A 17,061-nucleotide genomic window follows, 5' to 3' on the forward strand; every position below is an offset into this window, starting at 1 on the left:
GTCGTCTTCTTTGGTAACGAAGGACAAACACAACAACAGTCCGTCCTACACTCCCCGTATCTTTGGAATTTCCAAAATAAAGACTATGCCAGAGAAATATATACCATCTAGACAGTAGGAGAGTATCCCAGGAAATGTTATGTAGAGATGAGGAAACTGGGGCTCAGAGAGGCGAGAAAATCTCTGAATTCTTCCCTTTTCTCTTTCTCAGTGAACTCATCAGTTCCCGTGAGCTCAATGATTGTTTCTATGCAGATAACACTCAAATCTATATGCCCATCCTGCATGTCTCCTCTGAGCTCCCCTCCTGCCTCAACCATGGCTCACACTCAACATCTCTAAAACAAAACATCTTTCCCAAAGAACCCACTCTCCTCCTCCAAACTGCCCTATTTTTATCAAGCGTCCCATTATATTGTCAGCCACACAGCTTTGTACTCATCTCCATATGTACCCCACATATTTGAGTTAACTGCCAGACTTTGTTTCTCTACACTCATACAGTCTTTGCTCTTGCACTCATTGCCTCTCACCTAGACCACTGCACTCTGTCTCCTTGCCTCAAACCTCCAGCCTCTCCAATTCACCTCCTACAGAACTGGCAAAGGGACTTTCCTAAAGCATGAATCTGACACTACCACTCCCAAATTCAGTAAATTCCAGAGGCTCCCTGTTATCTCTAGGATCAAACGTAACCAGTCTCTAGGCAATATAAAGCCCTTCCAACCTTACTATACATCATTCCCCTTTCCAGCTCCTGCCTTGCCCTCTAGCCAGAAAGGTGTTCATCACACCCATGATTGTCTCCATCTGTCTCTATGCCTGGGATGCCCTGCCTCCTCACCTTTACCTCTTAGAATCCCTGTTTCCTTCAGAACTCAAGTGCCTCCTTCTGCAGGTGGCCTCCCCTGAGCTCCCACTTCTGGGTAACTTTTCTCCCTCATTCCTCAATTACCTTGTATTTATTTTGCGAGCTCCCTGAGGACAGAGCTTACCTTCCAGCACATCAAAGGCTCTTAATAAATGCTTACTGATTGATTGAAGACACATCAATGGATATAGAGTGAAACCCGGGGAGCCAGAGGCCACTAGGCTCAGGGACAACAGTGTCAAGAATACTTGAAGGAAGCAGAATGGCAGGTCACCAGCATGATCTTCTCCACCCTGATGGTCACAGCGTCCACTGTTTGGGCTTAAATGTCTTTAACAACCATGGGAGGGGAGGAGGGCGAGAGGACATCCAGAAATGACCGTGATGTGAGAGAGAAAAGAAGGAAGAAAGGACTCATTCCTGAGCCTATGAGCCCCCTCTGTCTTGGGGTCTGCTCTCCCTGCCCATTAAGCACTACTCTGGGTGGGAAACGGACTCCTTCACAGGCTTCTGGTCCATTCCAGCTCTGTGTCTCTCAGGCGGGCAGACAGCAAGCATTTATTAAACCCTTACTGTGTACAAGGTGCTGGACCAAGCACTGGCAAGACAAAGAAAGGCAAAACCACTGCCATCACTTTGGAAAAGGGCAAACCCTCGATTATCCCAAAGAAGAAGGGGACGTCCACAAACTCTAGACTTAGGCGTTTGATTCTTGACAAAATTCTAGAATATACTGTTAAAGAAAGAGTGAGTCTTTGGGAAGGGCAGCGGTAATCATAATTGTAATTCCCATTTGTACGGCTCTTTCAGGTTCAGAAAATACTATACAGACAGTCATCATCTGGCCTCACAACAAACCCGTGTGAGACACTGAGGCTAAAGTGGCCGAGGTAGGATTTGAACCCAGGCCTTCTCAATTCCCAGACAGTTCTCTGTCCACTACATGGTTCTGCCTCTTCATTCAAAACCCTCTCCCTGGCCAGGAGAAAGCCGCTTCAAATTCTTCCAGGAAAGTATTAGCTGGAGCCTCTCCTCTGCTCCTGGTGGCGGAGCTGAGCCCACAGCTGGGGCATTCAGAAATCACTGGAGTGATCATGAATGAGTGGCTGAGAGTCCCTGGTGAAGCATCCTGGGGAGGCATCTTTAGCCCTGAGCTGCTAAACTTTTTTTAATCAATGACTTCAGTTGTGCTTCAAACATGAAAGTGGGAGAGACAGCTAACAAAAGTGCTGAAACGAGCACGCTCAACCCCCAGGGAGCCAGGCAGCAGGCACTACATACTCAAACCAACTTTAACACTTGTGTGGAAATAACGCAAAGAATTAGCATGAGTGAAACTGAATCTGCTATATATAGTGGCTAAGGGGACTAAATTTCAGAAGCAGAAGAGACCACAGATTTATCTAGAGCAATTCATGGAATTTTCTTGTTCACCACTGAGGGTCTTTGCCACATTAGTATGCAGGAGGGAAAGTAGTCCTGGGAGTATTACTTGTCCTTTCTTACTAGAAGGGGAGGTAGATGGCTCTGGAGGTGCAGGAGGGAGAAAGCCAACTTAATGGAGTGTTATGCCTTTCACCATAGCCTGAGGACATCACAACCAAGCATCCTGATCAAAGGTTCAGACCAGAGGGTCCACACATCTCCCCAGCAGCTGACTTAGCATGCAAGGCAGGGCAGGAATGAGCATCCTACCAGTGTGCATGGGCTCTGGAGACATTAGCTCTCACTTCCTCCCACATCCTGAGACGTCTAAAACCCTTCCCTATACTACATAGCCTTCAAAGTACCTAGACTACCTAGGTTAAACGGGGGAGAAGATACATGGGCCACAACAGTAGGTTCCCTGCTGTGACCTCTGCCCTGTACTCATGCAGGGAGTGAAACCACTGGGCCACATATCTGCTCAGCCTCAGTCTGGTGGTTCCCACTTTCTCCTCATCTGGGTAGAGTGTCTCAGCTTTTTGCCCCCCCGCGCCCCCCCCCCCCCCACTTAGTCCTGGGCCTCCCCAGGGAAGGAGAGAGAGCCCAGGGACCAGGGCTGTCCTGGCCCAAAGACCAGCACAGGGCAGAGGCTCCTTTCCTCCGCCATGAGCCATCCTGGATCGCTCAGTACAGCCCAGCTAGCACCCACTTAGCAAGGATGCTTAAAAGGAGAAGCAGTTTCCTCTATCTCTCCTCCCTGTCACAGATTCCTAGCATCTGTAATCTCTGCCCCCGCTCGTTTCCCGGCCCTGGCAATCTGGCTGCAGACGTCGCCTTGCAAATGAAATTCTTTGCTCTAAAGGGACCGACGATTTCTTAATTGCTAAATGAAACAGGCTCTTCTCACTACTCATCCTTGACTTCTCTGCAGGCTCTGACTGTGCTGACCATCCCCTCCTCCAGGACACCCTCCTCCCCCACTGCCAACACTCTGCTCCCTCTGCATCTCCTTCCTACCCTCCTCCAGGACACCCTCCTCCCCCACTGCCAACACTCTGCATCTCCTTCCTACCCACCTGATCCATCTTTTCCTGCCACTTTTGCTAGTTCCTCACCTGTGGGCCGGCCCTACCTGCAGACATCCCCAGAGGCTCTGTCCTGGGTCTCTGTCTCTTCTCTGGAAGCTCTCTGTCCTCACTGGCCATCTTAGCAGTTCTCACTGAAGATTTGTATATTCAGCCCGTATCTCTTCTGAGCTCCATTCTTACATCACCAACTACCTATCTGAGCTTCTCCCTCTGGGTATCCCATAGTCCTCCATGTGTTCAAAACTGAACCCTTATCCCCATCCTCCCCTCCGCCATCCAGTCCAAACTCACTCCATTTCCAAAGGTCCCTATTTCTGTCAAGAACAAGTGTCCAGTCACCCAGGTTCACAAACTTGGCACCATTTTCAACCCCTTACTTTCCCTCTCAGCCATCATATCCATTGGCCAAGTGTTGCAGATTCTCTCTCCTGATATCTCTTGTACCCATCACCTTCTCTCCACTCACCTGGCCACCAAAATTGTTCAGACCCCCATCATCTCTCACTGAGACCACTGTAATAGCCAAAATTGGGCACTTGGCTTCTAGGCTCCTGATAACTGCCAAAGTGGTCTGATTATGTCACTGTCTTGCTCAAAAGGCCTTCAAAGACTCCCCATTGCCACTGAATACAAATTCCTCAGCTTGGTATTTAAACCCTTCACAAACTGCCTCTGGCTTGGTATTTAATGCCATTTACCATCTGCTTCTGGTTTACTTTTCCAAGCTTATTTCACATTATTCCCCCTCTCACATTCTATATTACAATCAAAGTGGCCTTCTGGCAGTTCTCAGAGACAATACTGGGCCACTTTGCCAAACTGATCACTTTGCCTGGAAAGCATTTCCTCCTTGTCTCTCCCCCTAGGGAGCTTCTTTCAAAGCTCAGCTCCTGTGCTACCTACCTGCTTCATTCCACTTTGGTAGAACTCTCTTCCTCCTCAAATTTTTATAAATTGCCAGTTTGCCTATTTGCCAGTAAAAGCCTCCTACCTCACTTCCCCAGGATACCTAACTCTGCCCTATGCCTAACTTTCCCATCGTCTTATCCCATTTACAAAATCTCCAATTTATGGACCTGGATCTTGGGCCACCATTAAGAAAGGCAGAGTGTTTAGAGTAAGAGAAGTTATATCCTTATTAGTCAGACTATCTGGAGGATTGGGTTTATTTCTGAGTGTCACATTTTAGGAAGGCCAATGACATGCTAGAGAATGTGCCAAGACACAAGGACCAGGCTGCACAAGAAGTGGATAAAAGAACTGAGGATATTTAGACTGGAGTAAAGGAAATTTGGGGGTATGTGACAGGGGGACAATCTAGAATTACCTAAAGAATTACTGGACAGATAAAGGATATGGACTGGTTCCACTGGACTCTAGAGGAGAGCACTGGGCAGAAATTGCTGAGAGATACACAGAAAAAATTCCTAATAATCAGAGGTGTCCAAAAATTTAACAGGACTCTATTCCTATGATACTATATACCTATATATTCCACGTATGATGCCTTCTATACCCAAGTCTGGAAGTCCCTTAGGACTTGTCAAAGCAGACAAAAAGAGGCATTCCCAAGCTTTTGCCTACCTGAGATTAGAGGTTCCACTGAGAACTTGAAAAGAGACCAGGGCATTAATAGCTGCCAAGAGTGAAGGGCTGTAGAAGAAGCCAGGCCTTTGTTCCTGGTGAGGCAGGCACTTAAGGAATTCTCAAGTGACAACCAGACCCTTCCAGACACCCTCCTCCTGCATTGTCCACCATGGCGACCTGGGAAGACCCTATTTTGGATGCTTTCAAGGCTTCCATTTTATCTGTATCTGATATCACATACCCCAAGATTGGTCCTACTGTTCCAGTTGAAGCTGCTTGGAGGAAGCAGAAGCCTACTAGGGTTCTGATGCATTGGGTCTGCTTGATGGAGGGTACAACCTGACACATCCTTGACTCTAGACACCCTCCCATGGGGGGCAGCATGGTTGCCCCTAGTCTACTCTGATGGGCCATCTCCTCCTCGGAAGAACAGCCCAGAAGGAGAGAAAGAAATGACTGGTCATGCCAGCTCTCCCACTGGCTTGCTGTGTGTGTGTGTGGCCTTCTCTAAGGTTCAGGACAGGAAGATGAAGAGTCATGCCTCCTAGAACCTCACAGGCCATTCAGTCCAACCTGGGCCTAAAAGCAAAGCCCCTATACTTGCTTGAAAATGTACAGTGATGGGGATACCACTACTTCCTGAGGTAGCCTGTTCCACTTTTGGATAGTTTTAAATGTTAGGAACTTTTCACTTAGGAAACTCAAATCTGCCTTTCCCATTTGCTCTCATCACACGCCTTGGTCCTGCCTCACCTATTTCCAGTGAATGTAATAAAACACAAGTGCCCTAAGAATGCAGTTATAGGGGCCCTAGAACCACAAGGCAGCCCCGAACATTCAATGGCCAGCCATTTAAGAGGGCTCCTCCAAGACTCAACACTGCATTGCTGAGCAGACAAGGTGAATGAATCAGTGAATCCAGATGAATATGGGGGCCCAAGGATGCTTGATTAAAGACCCCTGCCTCCTGTACCAGCAAGTGCCTCTTCATGAGAATGATCACAAGAGCTGCTCCCATTGACATAGATCGTACTGTGTGGTACACAAAGCCCCTTCCTCACCATACCCTTGCAAGGTTCAGATATAGGGATCATTTCCTCCTTTCCCAGAGGCAGAAACTGAAGCCAGGCTCATCACTACATACTTTGGATTCCTCAAAGTTAATCAGCACCAAGAGCTATCCTGGGGCACACAAGCACCAGCCACGTCAGTTCCAGCATGGCCATGGCCTTGAACAAACCTTTGTGCTCAGGGAAACCTGAGTAGGAGGAGCTACCCTGCTGATGCCCAACCCCAGCCCAGTATGCCAGAGGTGGGAGAACAGCAAATCCCTGCAACAAGTGCTTACCATTTGGGGTGAACTGATCAAGGTCTGCTTGTCGGAGGAGATCCTTGTGCACAATGGCACCAGTGCAAACATCCTGAAATTAAAGACATTGAGAATCATCTGGAGAATGGGGAGCAGCACCCATGGGACCTCCCAGAGAGGCCAGAGAGCTAACTACAGTGCAGACACAAGAGGAGATGAATGAGCACCTGGTAATGAATGAATACCTGTTCCACTAAAGCCCTGGGCCTCCAACATCACAAACAATTCTCCTTCAAGGATGACTATGCTTATGGTATCTATTATTTAATCATCATTTATTCATTAATAGGCAGATCTCAAGGGAAGAATTATCTGAATATGTGTACAATAACATGAAGGGTATTTATTTATACCCATATGAAAGAATGCTCCAGATCAAATAATTAGAGTGGTAACTCTGAGGTTCTACCTCACACCTGCAGGTTGGCAAAGTCAATAGAAAGGGGAAAATGACAAATGTTGGTGGGGCTATGGGAAAACAGGCACATTGGGGCACTGTTGGGAAAGCTGGGAATAAGTACAGCTATTCTGGAAAGCAATTTGGAAGTATCACAATTATTAAGCTATGCATACACTTTGACTCAGTAATTCTACCATGAGGACTATATCCCAGAAATTCTTTAATTAATAAATTAATTTTTAGTTTTCAACATTCACTTCCATAAGATTTTGAATTCTAAATTTTCTCCCCTTCCCTCCCCTCCCCCTCCCCAAGAGAGGGTGCAATCTGATTTTTTATTTTTTTATTAATTTATTCCAGAGATTTTTTTTAGAAGAAGAAATGCCCTATATATACAAAACTATTTATAGTAGCCCCTTTTGTATAGCAAAGAAGTGGAAAGCAAGGCCTGTCACTTGGGAACTAGATGGACAAAGTATGGCATCAGAATGTAATGGAAAATGAAATCTGGAAGACTTGAATGAACTGATAACAGAGTGAAGTGAGCAAAACCTGTACAGTGTTGATATTGTAACAAAAGAACAACTCTGAATGTCATAATGATCAACAATGATCCTAAAGAATGCTGCCTGCCTCACGACAGGGAGGTGATACAGGATGGGACGAACATTTATGAATGTTGGCTGGTGTGGGGATGTCCTGCCCGACTATGTTGATTTGTCACGAGGGTTTTATATTTTTTTTTCTGGGGATGGGAGGGAAGAGGGAAGAGAAAAATGCATGGTAATTTAACAAATAAAAATATAACTGATTGAAAACTATAAGAATGGGACCTATGATCTTCAGACCACTTCCCCCCCTTTCTCCCCTCAAAAAAAAACCCTACATCAGCTGAAAACAAGCCTTACTAGTTGTTCTGATCCCAAAATGAACTGGACAGAGCTCAGTAGCTACTTCTATCTTGCCCCCTCCTTCTCAATCCAGCTGAAGGGATGTCCCCCTCCTCACATTTTCTTATAGTATCTTTAGGATCTCTCATGGCATCATAGAATTTAGATGCGACAGACTGTAGAGATACAATCCTCTTGTTTTCAAGGGGCTTACAAAGTTAAGGTGACTTCCCAAGGTCACACAGTGAGATTTGAGGCCAAATCCTCTCTTTCAGGTATACCAGGAAGGAGAAATTAGGGGGAAGGGGAACTCTCCCTCCTCTCCTCCCACCCCAAAAGGTTAAGTTATTGACCCAAAGTCGTACAGATGGTATAAGGCAATGTCACCCTCACAACTACCCGGTGAGGCAGGTGGTACAAATCTTAGCAATTCAGTTTTACAGATGAGGACACTGAGGCTGACAGACTTGAACTGACTTGCCCAGAGTCACCCAACCAATACATGTTAGAGTTAGATCTCAACCAAGGTCTTCTGGCTCTGAGACCCTCCTTCTGAAACAGCCTTGAACTAGAGGAAGACCAGGTTCACCTAAGTGGGAGAACAGATCCAGAACTGACTCCCTTTCCTCCTCCTCTTCACCTCCGTCCACAGTGGTCTTCCCCCATTCCCAATTCTCTCCTCAGGAAAGGATGTGAAACTCTTTCTCAATAAGGTGTCCAAGGTGATCCCGGGTTTTCCCAGTCCCTTAGCATTCAGCACGGATTGAAGCTTTAAGCTGAAGAATGAGCCCTTGATGGTGGACTGATAATGCTACCTCACAATTCTTTCTCAGCACTTTCTCTGGGACACCCATGCAAGATGGGCAGTCTGAGTCCTACTATTTCCATTTTTATAGAAGAGGAAACTGAGGCCCAGAAGAGGTGGATGTCTTAAGGCAGGTCATGCCCAGAAAAAGTGACTCACAAAAGAGGTGGCCTAGAAGACCCTATGCTTAGGGCTTCAGGGAGAAGCTGGAAAACAGCAAGTCAGCAGGGAGGAAAGGAGGAAGACCTCACTGCTGGCTGGAAGCGTGGTGGAACATGTAACTGGAACTCAGATTTCTGGTTCTCTTTGGGTGCCTGCAAACTCATTTTTCTCCCAAGTCTATATCTAGGTCCCAACAACTGGCAGATGTGGTACGTCCTAGAGATGCTGGAAAGTGAGAAGTCATTGGAGGCAGACTTCCCTGGTGGCTGAATTAAGATGTAAGAGGATGGAATCTCTCTACTCTCTGTCACCATGGGGGTGAGAGAATCAAAACAGGGGCATTAGAAATAGAGTAGAACTAGTAGAAATAAAAACAGCAGAAATAGAAAATAGAATAAACATAGAAAATGGCAGACTTGGGCAGTTCTCATCATCTGCCTCTAGCTTCCCCACTTCTAACCCCAAATCTCCCTATACAAGTCACCAGATTTGACTCCCTGAAATGTTACTCTCATCTTCCCATCAAAAAACCTCCAAACATTCTTATCTAGAGAATCCAATCTGAGTATGTAGCCCCCTCCCCCAGCTAGACCATGCTCTTCACTATCCCTCAAATACATGATGCATGTTCCTAGCTCTGAACCTTTGCCCATGCTTTCTCCTTGCCTAGAAAACCTTCCTCTTTTCTCTCCCTCCTTCCAAACCCTTCCTTCTAAGCCCAGCTCAAGTCTGTGAAGGCTTCCAGAAAGCATGGACTTCTCCCTCCTATCAATTCTTAGCACTCACTGTCTGCAGATCTCTCCCACACTCACCAAACATCTTTTATCTGATCTGGCACATGTTTCTCTTAAGTTCCCATAGACTCTTAGTTCCTAACAGGGCAGGAACTGTGTCATGCTTCTTTTATTTCCTTTAACTGGGCCCAACACACAGAAAGGAAGAAGAAGGAAGGGAAGGAAACTCCTGGTTCTCCCACTCAGCTTTGTTACTTAAGCACACCAAAAAGATTCTATGCCAGTCCTTCTTCCTTGTACCTCAGTGAATCCTCCAGAACCCATTTTCACATGGGACTTTGGCACACTTGGAGTCAGGGGCCTGAGGTTCAAGTCTCAAGCTGGGCAACCTTAGGCAGGGGCACTCCCATCACTTGCATTGCTTCCTTCATGGGGCTAAGGGAAGGATTAAGAGAATGCAGACAAGCCAAGAGTTTGCTCATTTTAAAGTGCTGTAGAAACACAGGCTGCCAACAAACAGAAGACTAAGTTCCATGACGTCAATTTATTTAAACGCAAGCATGAGGAGCCGCTGAGCAGGCCCACTTCCAATGTCCTTCCTCTGTGAGGCTATGGACGTGATCAAGATCTCACAGACTGAAGGCAAGGCAGTGTGGGCAACTTCCCAACATGGGTTAGAGCTCCATTTGCAACCGACAGAGAGAAACTCATTGAGGAGATTTTTAAAGGCCAAGAAAAAGGCTGGCAATACTCACCCCTAAGATAGCTAAGGTCCCAGGAGTAAGAACGTCAGAATAAAACCCTCGGGCTTTAATCTCTGGATACATCTTGGACTTGTCCATTTGAGAATTCACATCATCATCAACATCTGGATACCTGGAGGACTTGGGATATTCCCTTTTGCCCTTGTCCATTTTGCCTTCTCACGTTAAAGGAGGTCAAAGGTCCTGGAAGAAAATCCACAAGGTGACTGATCTCCAGCAAAAGACCTCCAGGCATTCTTCTGCTTTTGGCATCACGTGACCCCTTGAGTGTTAGCTTCCCTTTCATAAATTCGATCAATATCAATCAATGTTTACTAAGTACCTACTACGTGCCAGGGACCTCGATCCATCACCATGCCTTGCAGGAAGAGAGTGCTCTGTGAATCCTAAAGCACTTCAACAAGATGAGCTATTCTGTATCATTAACATTAGTAGATTAACTTCCAGCCCAGGCTTCCTCAGTAGCCCAACCCCTTCGTACCCTGCCTCAGCTGGTTTCTCCAGTTTCCTGCTCAGGAGTCCCTGTCCTTAGCGTCAGTTTATATAACCCTTTAAAGTGGTGTTACAGGTGAGCATGAATTTTCTAACCAAATTTCAGTGGAAAAAATGCGGTATGTTTTCAAAGAGTCCCGTTCTAGATGCAGCTGGCTTCCCCGAGTGCTGCTAGAAACAGGCAGGCACCAAAAAAGCGTCAAGAAGTGGAGCAAGGCCGTTGAATTAGACTAGAAAATTAACCAGGGAAACTCCCTGGGGCAGGTGCCACTAGGACACAGCCAGGTGGCCTTGTCCTAGTTTTTCCTGGTGCCAGCATCAATAAGGAATACCTGGCTGCCCTCGGAGACTGAAGGACTCCTTAATGAGGGGAAGCTTTGGCTATCGAGCAGACACCAGGGTACACAGAGCTGAGTGCTGATTTCTACTCCCCACTCCTCTCCCATCCCATTCCTTTAATAGGTCACCTGCTGTCTGCAACGAGATCTGCCCACCTCTAACCAACAGAGGCCATCAGTCCATAGTACCCGAAGTTTTCAAGTGATGTGGACCATTCCACACTGAGCCAGGTTTTTGCCTCTGAACTGGAGTTTTCATCACTTCTCTGGCAAAGATATTGAGAATGACAACTCCTCGGAATCGTCCTTCTTCTGGTCTTATTTTCAGCTCTGTGAATTCTCCCTTTGCATGAGAAAGAAGCCCCGGAGCCTGGGGGCAGCTGCTAAACTAAAGAGCAAAAGCCATCATCTCCATCCCATTCCTCCCCTTAGCTAAGCGAAGGTCCAGGGAATTTGCATGACCTGGTTCTGGATCCTGGGCACAAAAGGATGTTAAAAGAATGTGCTCACCCCAACCAAAGTATTAAGGCCACCTGATGGAGCTCCTGCTAAGGAGGAAGCAAAAAGACAGAGCTGACCCAGGGGTCTTTGCTGCACTTGATGGGGACTAGACTCAGTATTTATTAAGCAACTATTAAGTGCCAGGTACTATGCTATGTGAGCCTCTCTCCCTTATGGACTCTGTGTGTGTGTGTGTGTGTGTGTGTGTGTGTGTCTGTGTGTGTGTGTGTGTGTGTGTGTGTGTGTGTGTGTGTGTTTCATTCCTGGGTACTTACTTTGTCTTCTGTCTAATTAAGTGTCTACTTCTTTACCATGTAATATGTTTGGCTGGATCAGAGAAATTCAGTGGAAATGAAGCCTCACAGATTTCTAATGCCATGGACCTAGAAACTGCCAAAAAGGGGCAAAGATCGTTCAGGATACTTTTAAAAAAATTTTTTTTTAGCTGTTTCTAAAAGGCAGCGAGGTAGCGCAGTTGCGAGAATGTTGGGCCTGGCTTTAGGAAGACCTGGGCTCAGATCTGGCTTCAGAGACTTACTAGCTGTGTGACCCTGATTGAGTCATTTAACCTCTGCCTCAGTTTCCTTGACTGTAAAATGGGGCTAATAGCAGCTTCTACCTCACAGGGTTGTGAGGATCAAGTGAGATACTATTTGGATAAGACTTAGCAGAGTGCCTCACATACAGTTGATGCTTAATAAATGCTTATTTCCCCTTCCCCTAAAGTCTAGATCAAGCTAAAATGTTGCATAGAAAGCAGTCCTTGAAGCAAAAAGACCTGGGTTCAAGTTCCCACCTCTGACTCACCTTGGCTGTGACCTTGGGCAAGTCACTTCATCACTCACTGCTCCAGGAAACTTTCTAAGACTCCAAGTTGCAGAGAAAACTGTGCCGCCTGCGTTAGTGGAGGGAGTTTCCCTGCTACCCATGAGGTCACAGGCCCGCTCACTAGCCATGGCCATAAGAACCGAATGGATACATTTCCCCCTTCTATGTTTCTACATTGTAGCCTTCCTAGACCACAATTTGACAGAAAAAGGTTTCCCACTGAAACAAGTTACTACGTACATTATAGCGTACGTCAAATGCCATAGAAACTGTGGAGTCTCGGGCTAAATTTGAACTCAGGTCCTCCTGACTCCAGGGTCAGCGCTCTATCCATCGTGCTTCCTCGCTGCCCCACAACCATTGTATATTCTTGAAGTACAGTCGTGAAACTGTCCTTAGACATTAACTCCAGTAAAACTTTATGTGGATTGATGCCTTCTTTTTTAAAACAAACATCAGATTCCCTCTATTTTTTTTCATAAAACAATATGCACAAATAATCGTCTTAGGTCAAAGGGAAATCCAGCAGCGGCAAGCAGACCACTCTCTCACTTCCACAACAGGACATGACGGAAAGGTATAGCCAATAACTCTCAGGATGTGCCATCTCTACAAATGCCCACTCTCTACCTCCAGCAGAGGGTCCCAAACTTTTCCACCTAAGGCTGTGGCATCCCCTGAGATAGAATCACTCATTAAGGCTCACTAGAGGAAGAGTCAGGCAACACGTGGTCCTCCCCCTGAGCCCAGCACCCAGCACCCAGCACTCACAGTTTGCTGACTTTGTGATGCCTTTCTGCCACCATCACCCCCATGAGAGGGAGAAAGTTGACTGTCAGTGTGGCTTTTGTTGACTTTGATTCCAATTTTTGTTTTCATTGGAAAAAGTGGAAGCATAATGAATACAGAGAAACACAGAAAGAGGTAAAGTGAGGGAAGAAGAGGCAGGAAACCGATCTATGCAATAACTACAAAGACAGTGTAATAGGAACTACTAGCACTTGTGTACACAGGCAACTCCCCACATGCAAGAGACAGGGAGATTGCTTCCAGAGTCCTGACTGCATGTACTGGACGAGCCTTGGAGCCTGCATACACCTGTCAGCCACGGGCTGGATCACAGCCCCATTCTCTTCAGCTTATCTCTTGTGATGGTCCTCTACTCTTGGTTGTGACTATTTTACAGATGGCTTTCAGTGAGAGACAATTCAAGAGGCCTTGAGCTCTCCCCTGAGAAGATGGGGACTTGTTAAGATGGGTTTCAGTCCTTTGCTTGGATGTTTGTTCTTTCATTTTATGTGGAGATTAATCTGGAGGCTCCAATCTTTGTGGTTCAAAATATCAGGAGAGCTGGCCTCCAGGCACTGGGGAGTCCGAGAGTTGGAGTCTAAGCTGGGTTTTACAAGGAGTGACCTTGGGAACCCAGCCCAAGTCAGCAATGCCACCTATGGAGGTGAACTTAGCGGAATCAATGCAATGAGAGGTAAGAACTGAGCCCACCTTCCCAAAGACCAAGGTGACATGGGGAGAGAACATCATCTAGCAGCTTTTGTTGTTGCTATATCTTCCCACTAGATATCCCTTTGTAAAAACTAATTGATGTGAAGTGGTTAAATGGGACTGGAGTGCTAACTACTTATTGGTGGCTAACAGTAGGGAGAAACACAACCAGGAAAGAGGGGCTCAAGCCTCTGGCATTAGAGACACACCAGTCCTCAAAGATAAGGCCTTTTGAAGGTACCCTCAGTTCCAAATCCACAACTGAAGTTAATCCAAGAGGCTGCTATTCCCCACATGGTAGAGCACCTGAACAATCCATGCCTCCTCTGGGGACTTACAAGAAAACAGAAGCTATGGTATCAGAATGAACGAAGCCATGAACACTCCACCTCAAGGGTTATTTCAGAAAAGCTCAACTTGAGTGACTTTCCAGTGTCTCGGAATGGAAAGGATTATTTGCAGAAGACACTCAGCCCTGCAGCTGGCAAGTTCTCACTGCGTGTGAGTGGGAGGTGCTAGAGAAACAGCAACAATTCACCTCAATAACTACCAAGATTTTCAAGAGGAAAATGCCCAGAGATAGACCTTGGGAAGCATCTGGGTATTCATCACTGACATCATCTCAATCCTTTGGCTCATGTCAGTCACCCATATTGGTGGTACAGGAATAGACTAGGAAGATCTGGATGTGTGTTCAACCTATTGGAGTTTCATCAAGAGAACTAAGGTAGACCAATATACCATGCTACAAATGCATGGTGTCCTGTACTTCCTGGGAGGCAGCTGAGGATCTTCTGTATTGGATTTATGCAGTGAACACAATCAGATCCCCAGGACAAAGGGAGATTTTTTTAAGTGTTCTTCATCTGTCTGATATCATTCCATCAGCTTGAGCATATGCTCCAGGGAATTGTTGGGCCCTTTATCACTTTCAAATGGCTTGTGGATAAGGTGGCTGGTGACATGAACAACATATGAGGTGTTGATGTATCCAAATAATTTCTTCCTGTTTACGGAGATACTATAAGTATTTGGCTAGAAATTATTGTTGGCCTGAGGTTGTCAGCTGACAAGGCCTCTGATAAGTATGTGGGATTCATCTTGTCTAGCAGGGAGTGAGTACTGAGCCCCACCCAAAAGAAATGGCACTCCCAACCTGACCACAGCTGAAGAATGGTTGAGAGCTAAAGACTTTTCTAGGATTAGGCGGCTACTATTAAAAATGGGTGCTATAAATGAAGAACTATGCTATCATCTTGAACCCTCATTTGTGAATACATGGCTATGAAAAAACAGAAGCAGATGAGGAAAAAGAGGCAAGCTGACCTGAACCTCTTTCTCCGTTTGAACACTGCTGGGATGAGAACCGTGAGCACAGGGCAACATAGGGACCCAGCTGCCTTGAATTTCACAGATGAAGCAGCAAAGTGGTGCAGTGGATAGAGCATCAGTCCTCATCTCTGAAAGACGTAAGTTCAAATTCCCCCCCTCTAGATTCTTACTAGCCTCTGGGGGAGTCACTTAATCTATCTGCCTCGATTTTCCCATCTGTAAAATGGATTTAGATAATAAAAGGACTTATCTCCCACCATTATGAGGATAAAATGAGATATCTGTAAATCACTTTGCAAGCTTTAAAGCTCTGTATAAATGCTGTTACTATCCATGCAAGCCCTACCGCTTACTAGTAGAGGTCTCTTTGACAATTATGCTCATTAGACCATCCACAAATTGGACTAATCAGCTGAAGTCATGACTTTAGATTGTAAGGCTAGAGACTGATTTCACGTTTCGGATGGATAACAATCCACTGACCTATTTTGATAAATGACAAGTTGGGCGCTGTGCCCTGGAGCTGGTGCTAGCCAGGTATGAGTTCAGAGGAGTTTGCCAGCCAGGAAGACTAACGCAGATGCAGATTCCCATCCCCAAAAGCCATGGGGATTCCCACAGCGGTCTGTGCCACACGGTAGCCAAGACATTATCACAGGAAAGCAGCTGAAGGTTGGGCCTTTCAGCAGAGTTTACCATCAATAGCTTTAGGCCTTCTCGCCCTATTTGTCCTGGGACGGCTGGCAGCAGAGCCGCTTTGGCATGAATGAGGAGCAAGCTATATTCAGAAATGTGACAGAAAAGCCAGAAGGTATCAGTAAAACTCCTAAGCAGACTTTCTCTTTCCCGCTTGTCTTCTCTCCTTCTCTTCCCTCCCCTTCTCCTCTCTGGCCCCTGGGAAGGTGCCCTTCCCCAGCAGGAGCCCGGGGCTCAGTCCCCATTTTACCCTTTCCGTGTCTTCTTTGGGGAGCCTAGGACCGAGAACCATCCACAGGGAAAACCCAGGCATCCGAGGCACATAGCGGCGGTTGGGCATTACCTGCGGGGGTCCTCCCCCCGGGGCCCCCCACCTCAGGCCTGCCCTCCACCCTGTCCTGGGCCGGACGGGACTAGCCGGGCGGCCGGACGGGACAAGCCGGGCGGCCGGACAGACAGGACAAGCCAGCCGCCGGACAGACAGGACAAGCCGGCCACCGGACAGGCCGGGCATCCCCCCAAGACTCTCCCCTACTCCTCTCCTGCCTCCAAACGCTCCGCTCCCCAGACCTGCCCGGCCGATCACCGGGGCTCGCCCCGCGCCTACCGGCTCACAACTGTTCCGTCCCGGGGTAGCCGAGCGAAGCAACGGTCACCAGGAGAGCGAGCGCGCCTGTCTCTAGGGGAGGACGCGGCGGTTGCTAAGGGGAGAATCCATTAGAGTCGGGGGGGCCCTCTTACCAAAGACACCCCGAATTCCGTCGATCCCAACCGAGAAAGTTACAAAAATTATTTATACCCCGTTATTTGTGCTTGTTAGCCTTGCCTTCGGTGGCTGAAAAGCAATGGTTTCCGTAAAAGAGGTCACTCTCTCCCCGCCTTTACATTTGGTTTCTCCCACAATCGGCCGCCAACTCCGTCCTTTGGTTACTGCGCCTGCGTGGACAACGCTCAGAGGGAGGAGGGGTTGAAAGCTGGGTCCCACAGCGCCCCTGGTGGTCAGTTAAGGGAGATTAGCCATCGCTCGGTTCTGAGCCTTCTCTTCACGATAGAGGGACCTGATGTAGAGATAAGGGACTTGTCCAAGGTCCTACAGAGAGGGAGGGGACAAAGCTGGGACTGACCCTGCTTATTTATATTTGCACCCGCACTGCAAGTGCTAAAAATTTATTAAAGACTTTTTCCTTTCGCCCTTCATTCATTTTTTACTCATTTTTTCTTTCACCATGGTAAGACATTAAGAGGCTTTTCCCTTCTGTCACAGGACAATTTTTGGTGA

The 17,061-nt window shown here is 47.0% G+C and overlaps 1 protein-coding gene across 7 annotated transcripts in view; it reads right to left on the reverse strand.

The window, feature by feature from the left end:
* DNAH1 (dynein axonemal heavy chain 1) overlaps positions 1-16,462 on the reverse strand; it is a 151,923-nt gene extending 135,461 nt beyond the window's left edge. For 2 of the 7 annotated variants that reach the window (XM_072650182.1, XM_072650149.1), the window contains exons 1-3: positions 12,234-16,198; positions 10,087-10,278; positions 6,320-6,392 (exon numbers count right to left, since the gene is read on the reverse strand). In XM_072650182.1, coding sequence (XP_072506283.1) covers positions 6,320-6,392; positions 10,087-10,245 — 232 coding nt within the window. In that variant the 5' untranslated portion in view covers positions 10,246-10,278; positions 12,234-16,198. Of the gene's footprint in view, positions 1-6,319; positions 6,393-10,086; positions 10,279-12,233; positions 16,206-16,389 lie in introns of those variants that run through there. The other 5 variants (XR_011976233.1, XM_072650155.1, XM_072650173.1 and 2 more) reach the window with 5 other exon arrangements.
* Positions 16,463-17,061: the final 599 nt, after the last annotated feature.

This window comes from Notamacropus eugenii, chromosome 1 (genome assembly GCF_028372415.1).
Source record: "Notamacropus eugenii isolate mMacEug1 chromosome 1, mMacEug1.pri_v2, whole genome shotgun sequence".
Taxonomy (NCBI): Eukaryota; Metazoa; Chordata; class Mammalia; order Diprotodontia; family Macropodidae; genus Notamacropus; species Notamacropus eugenii.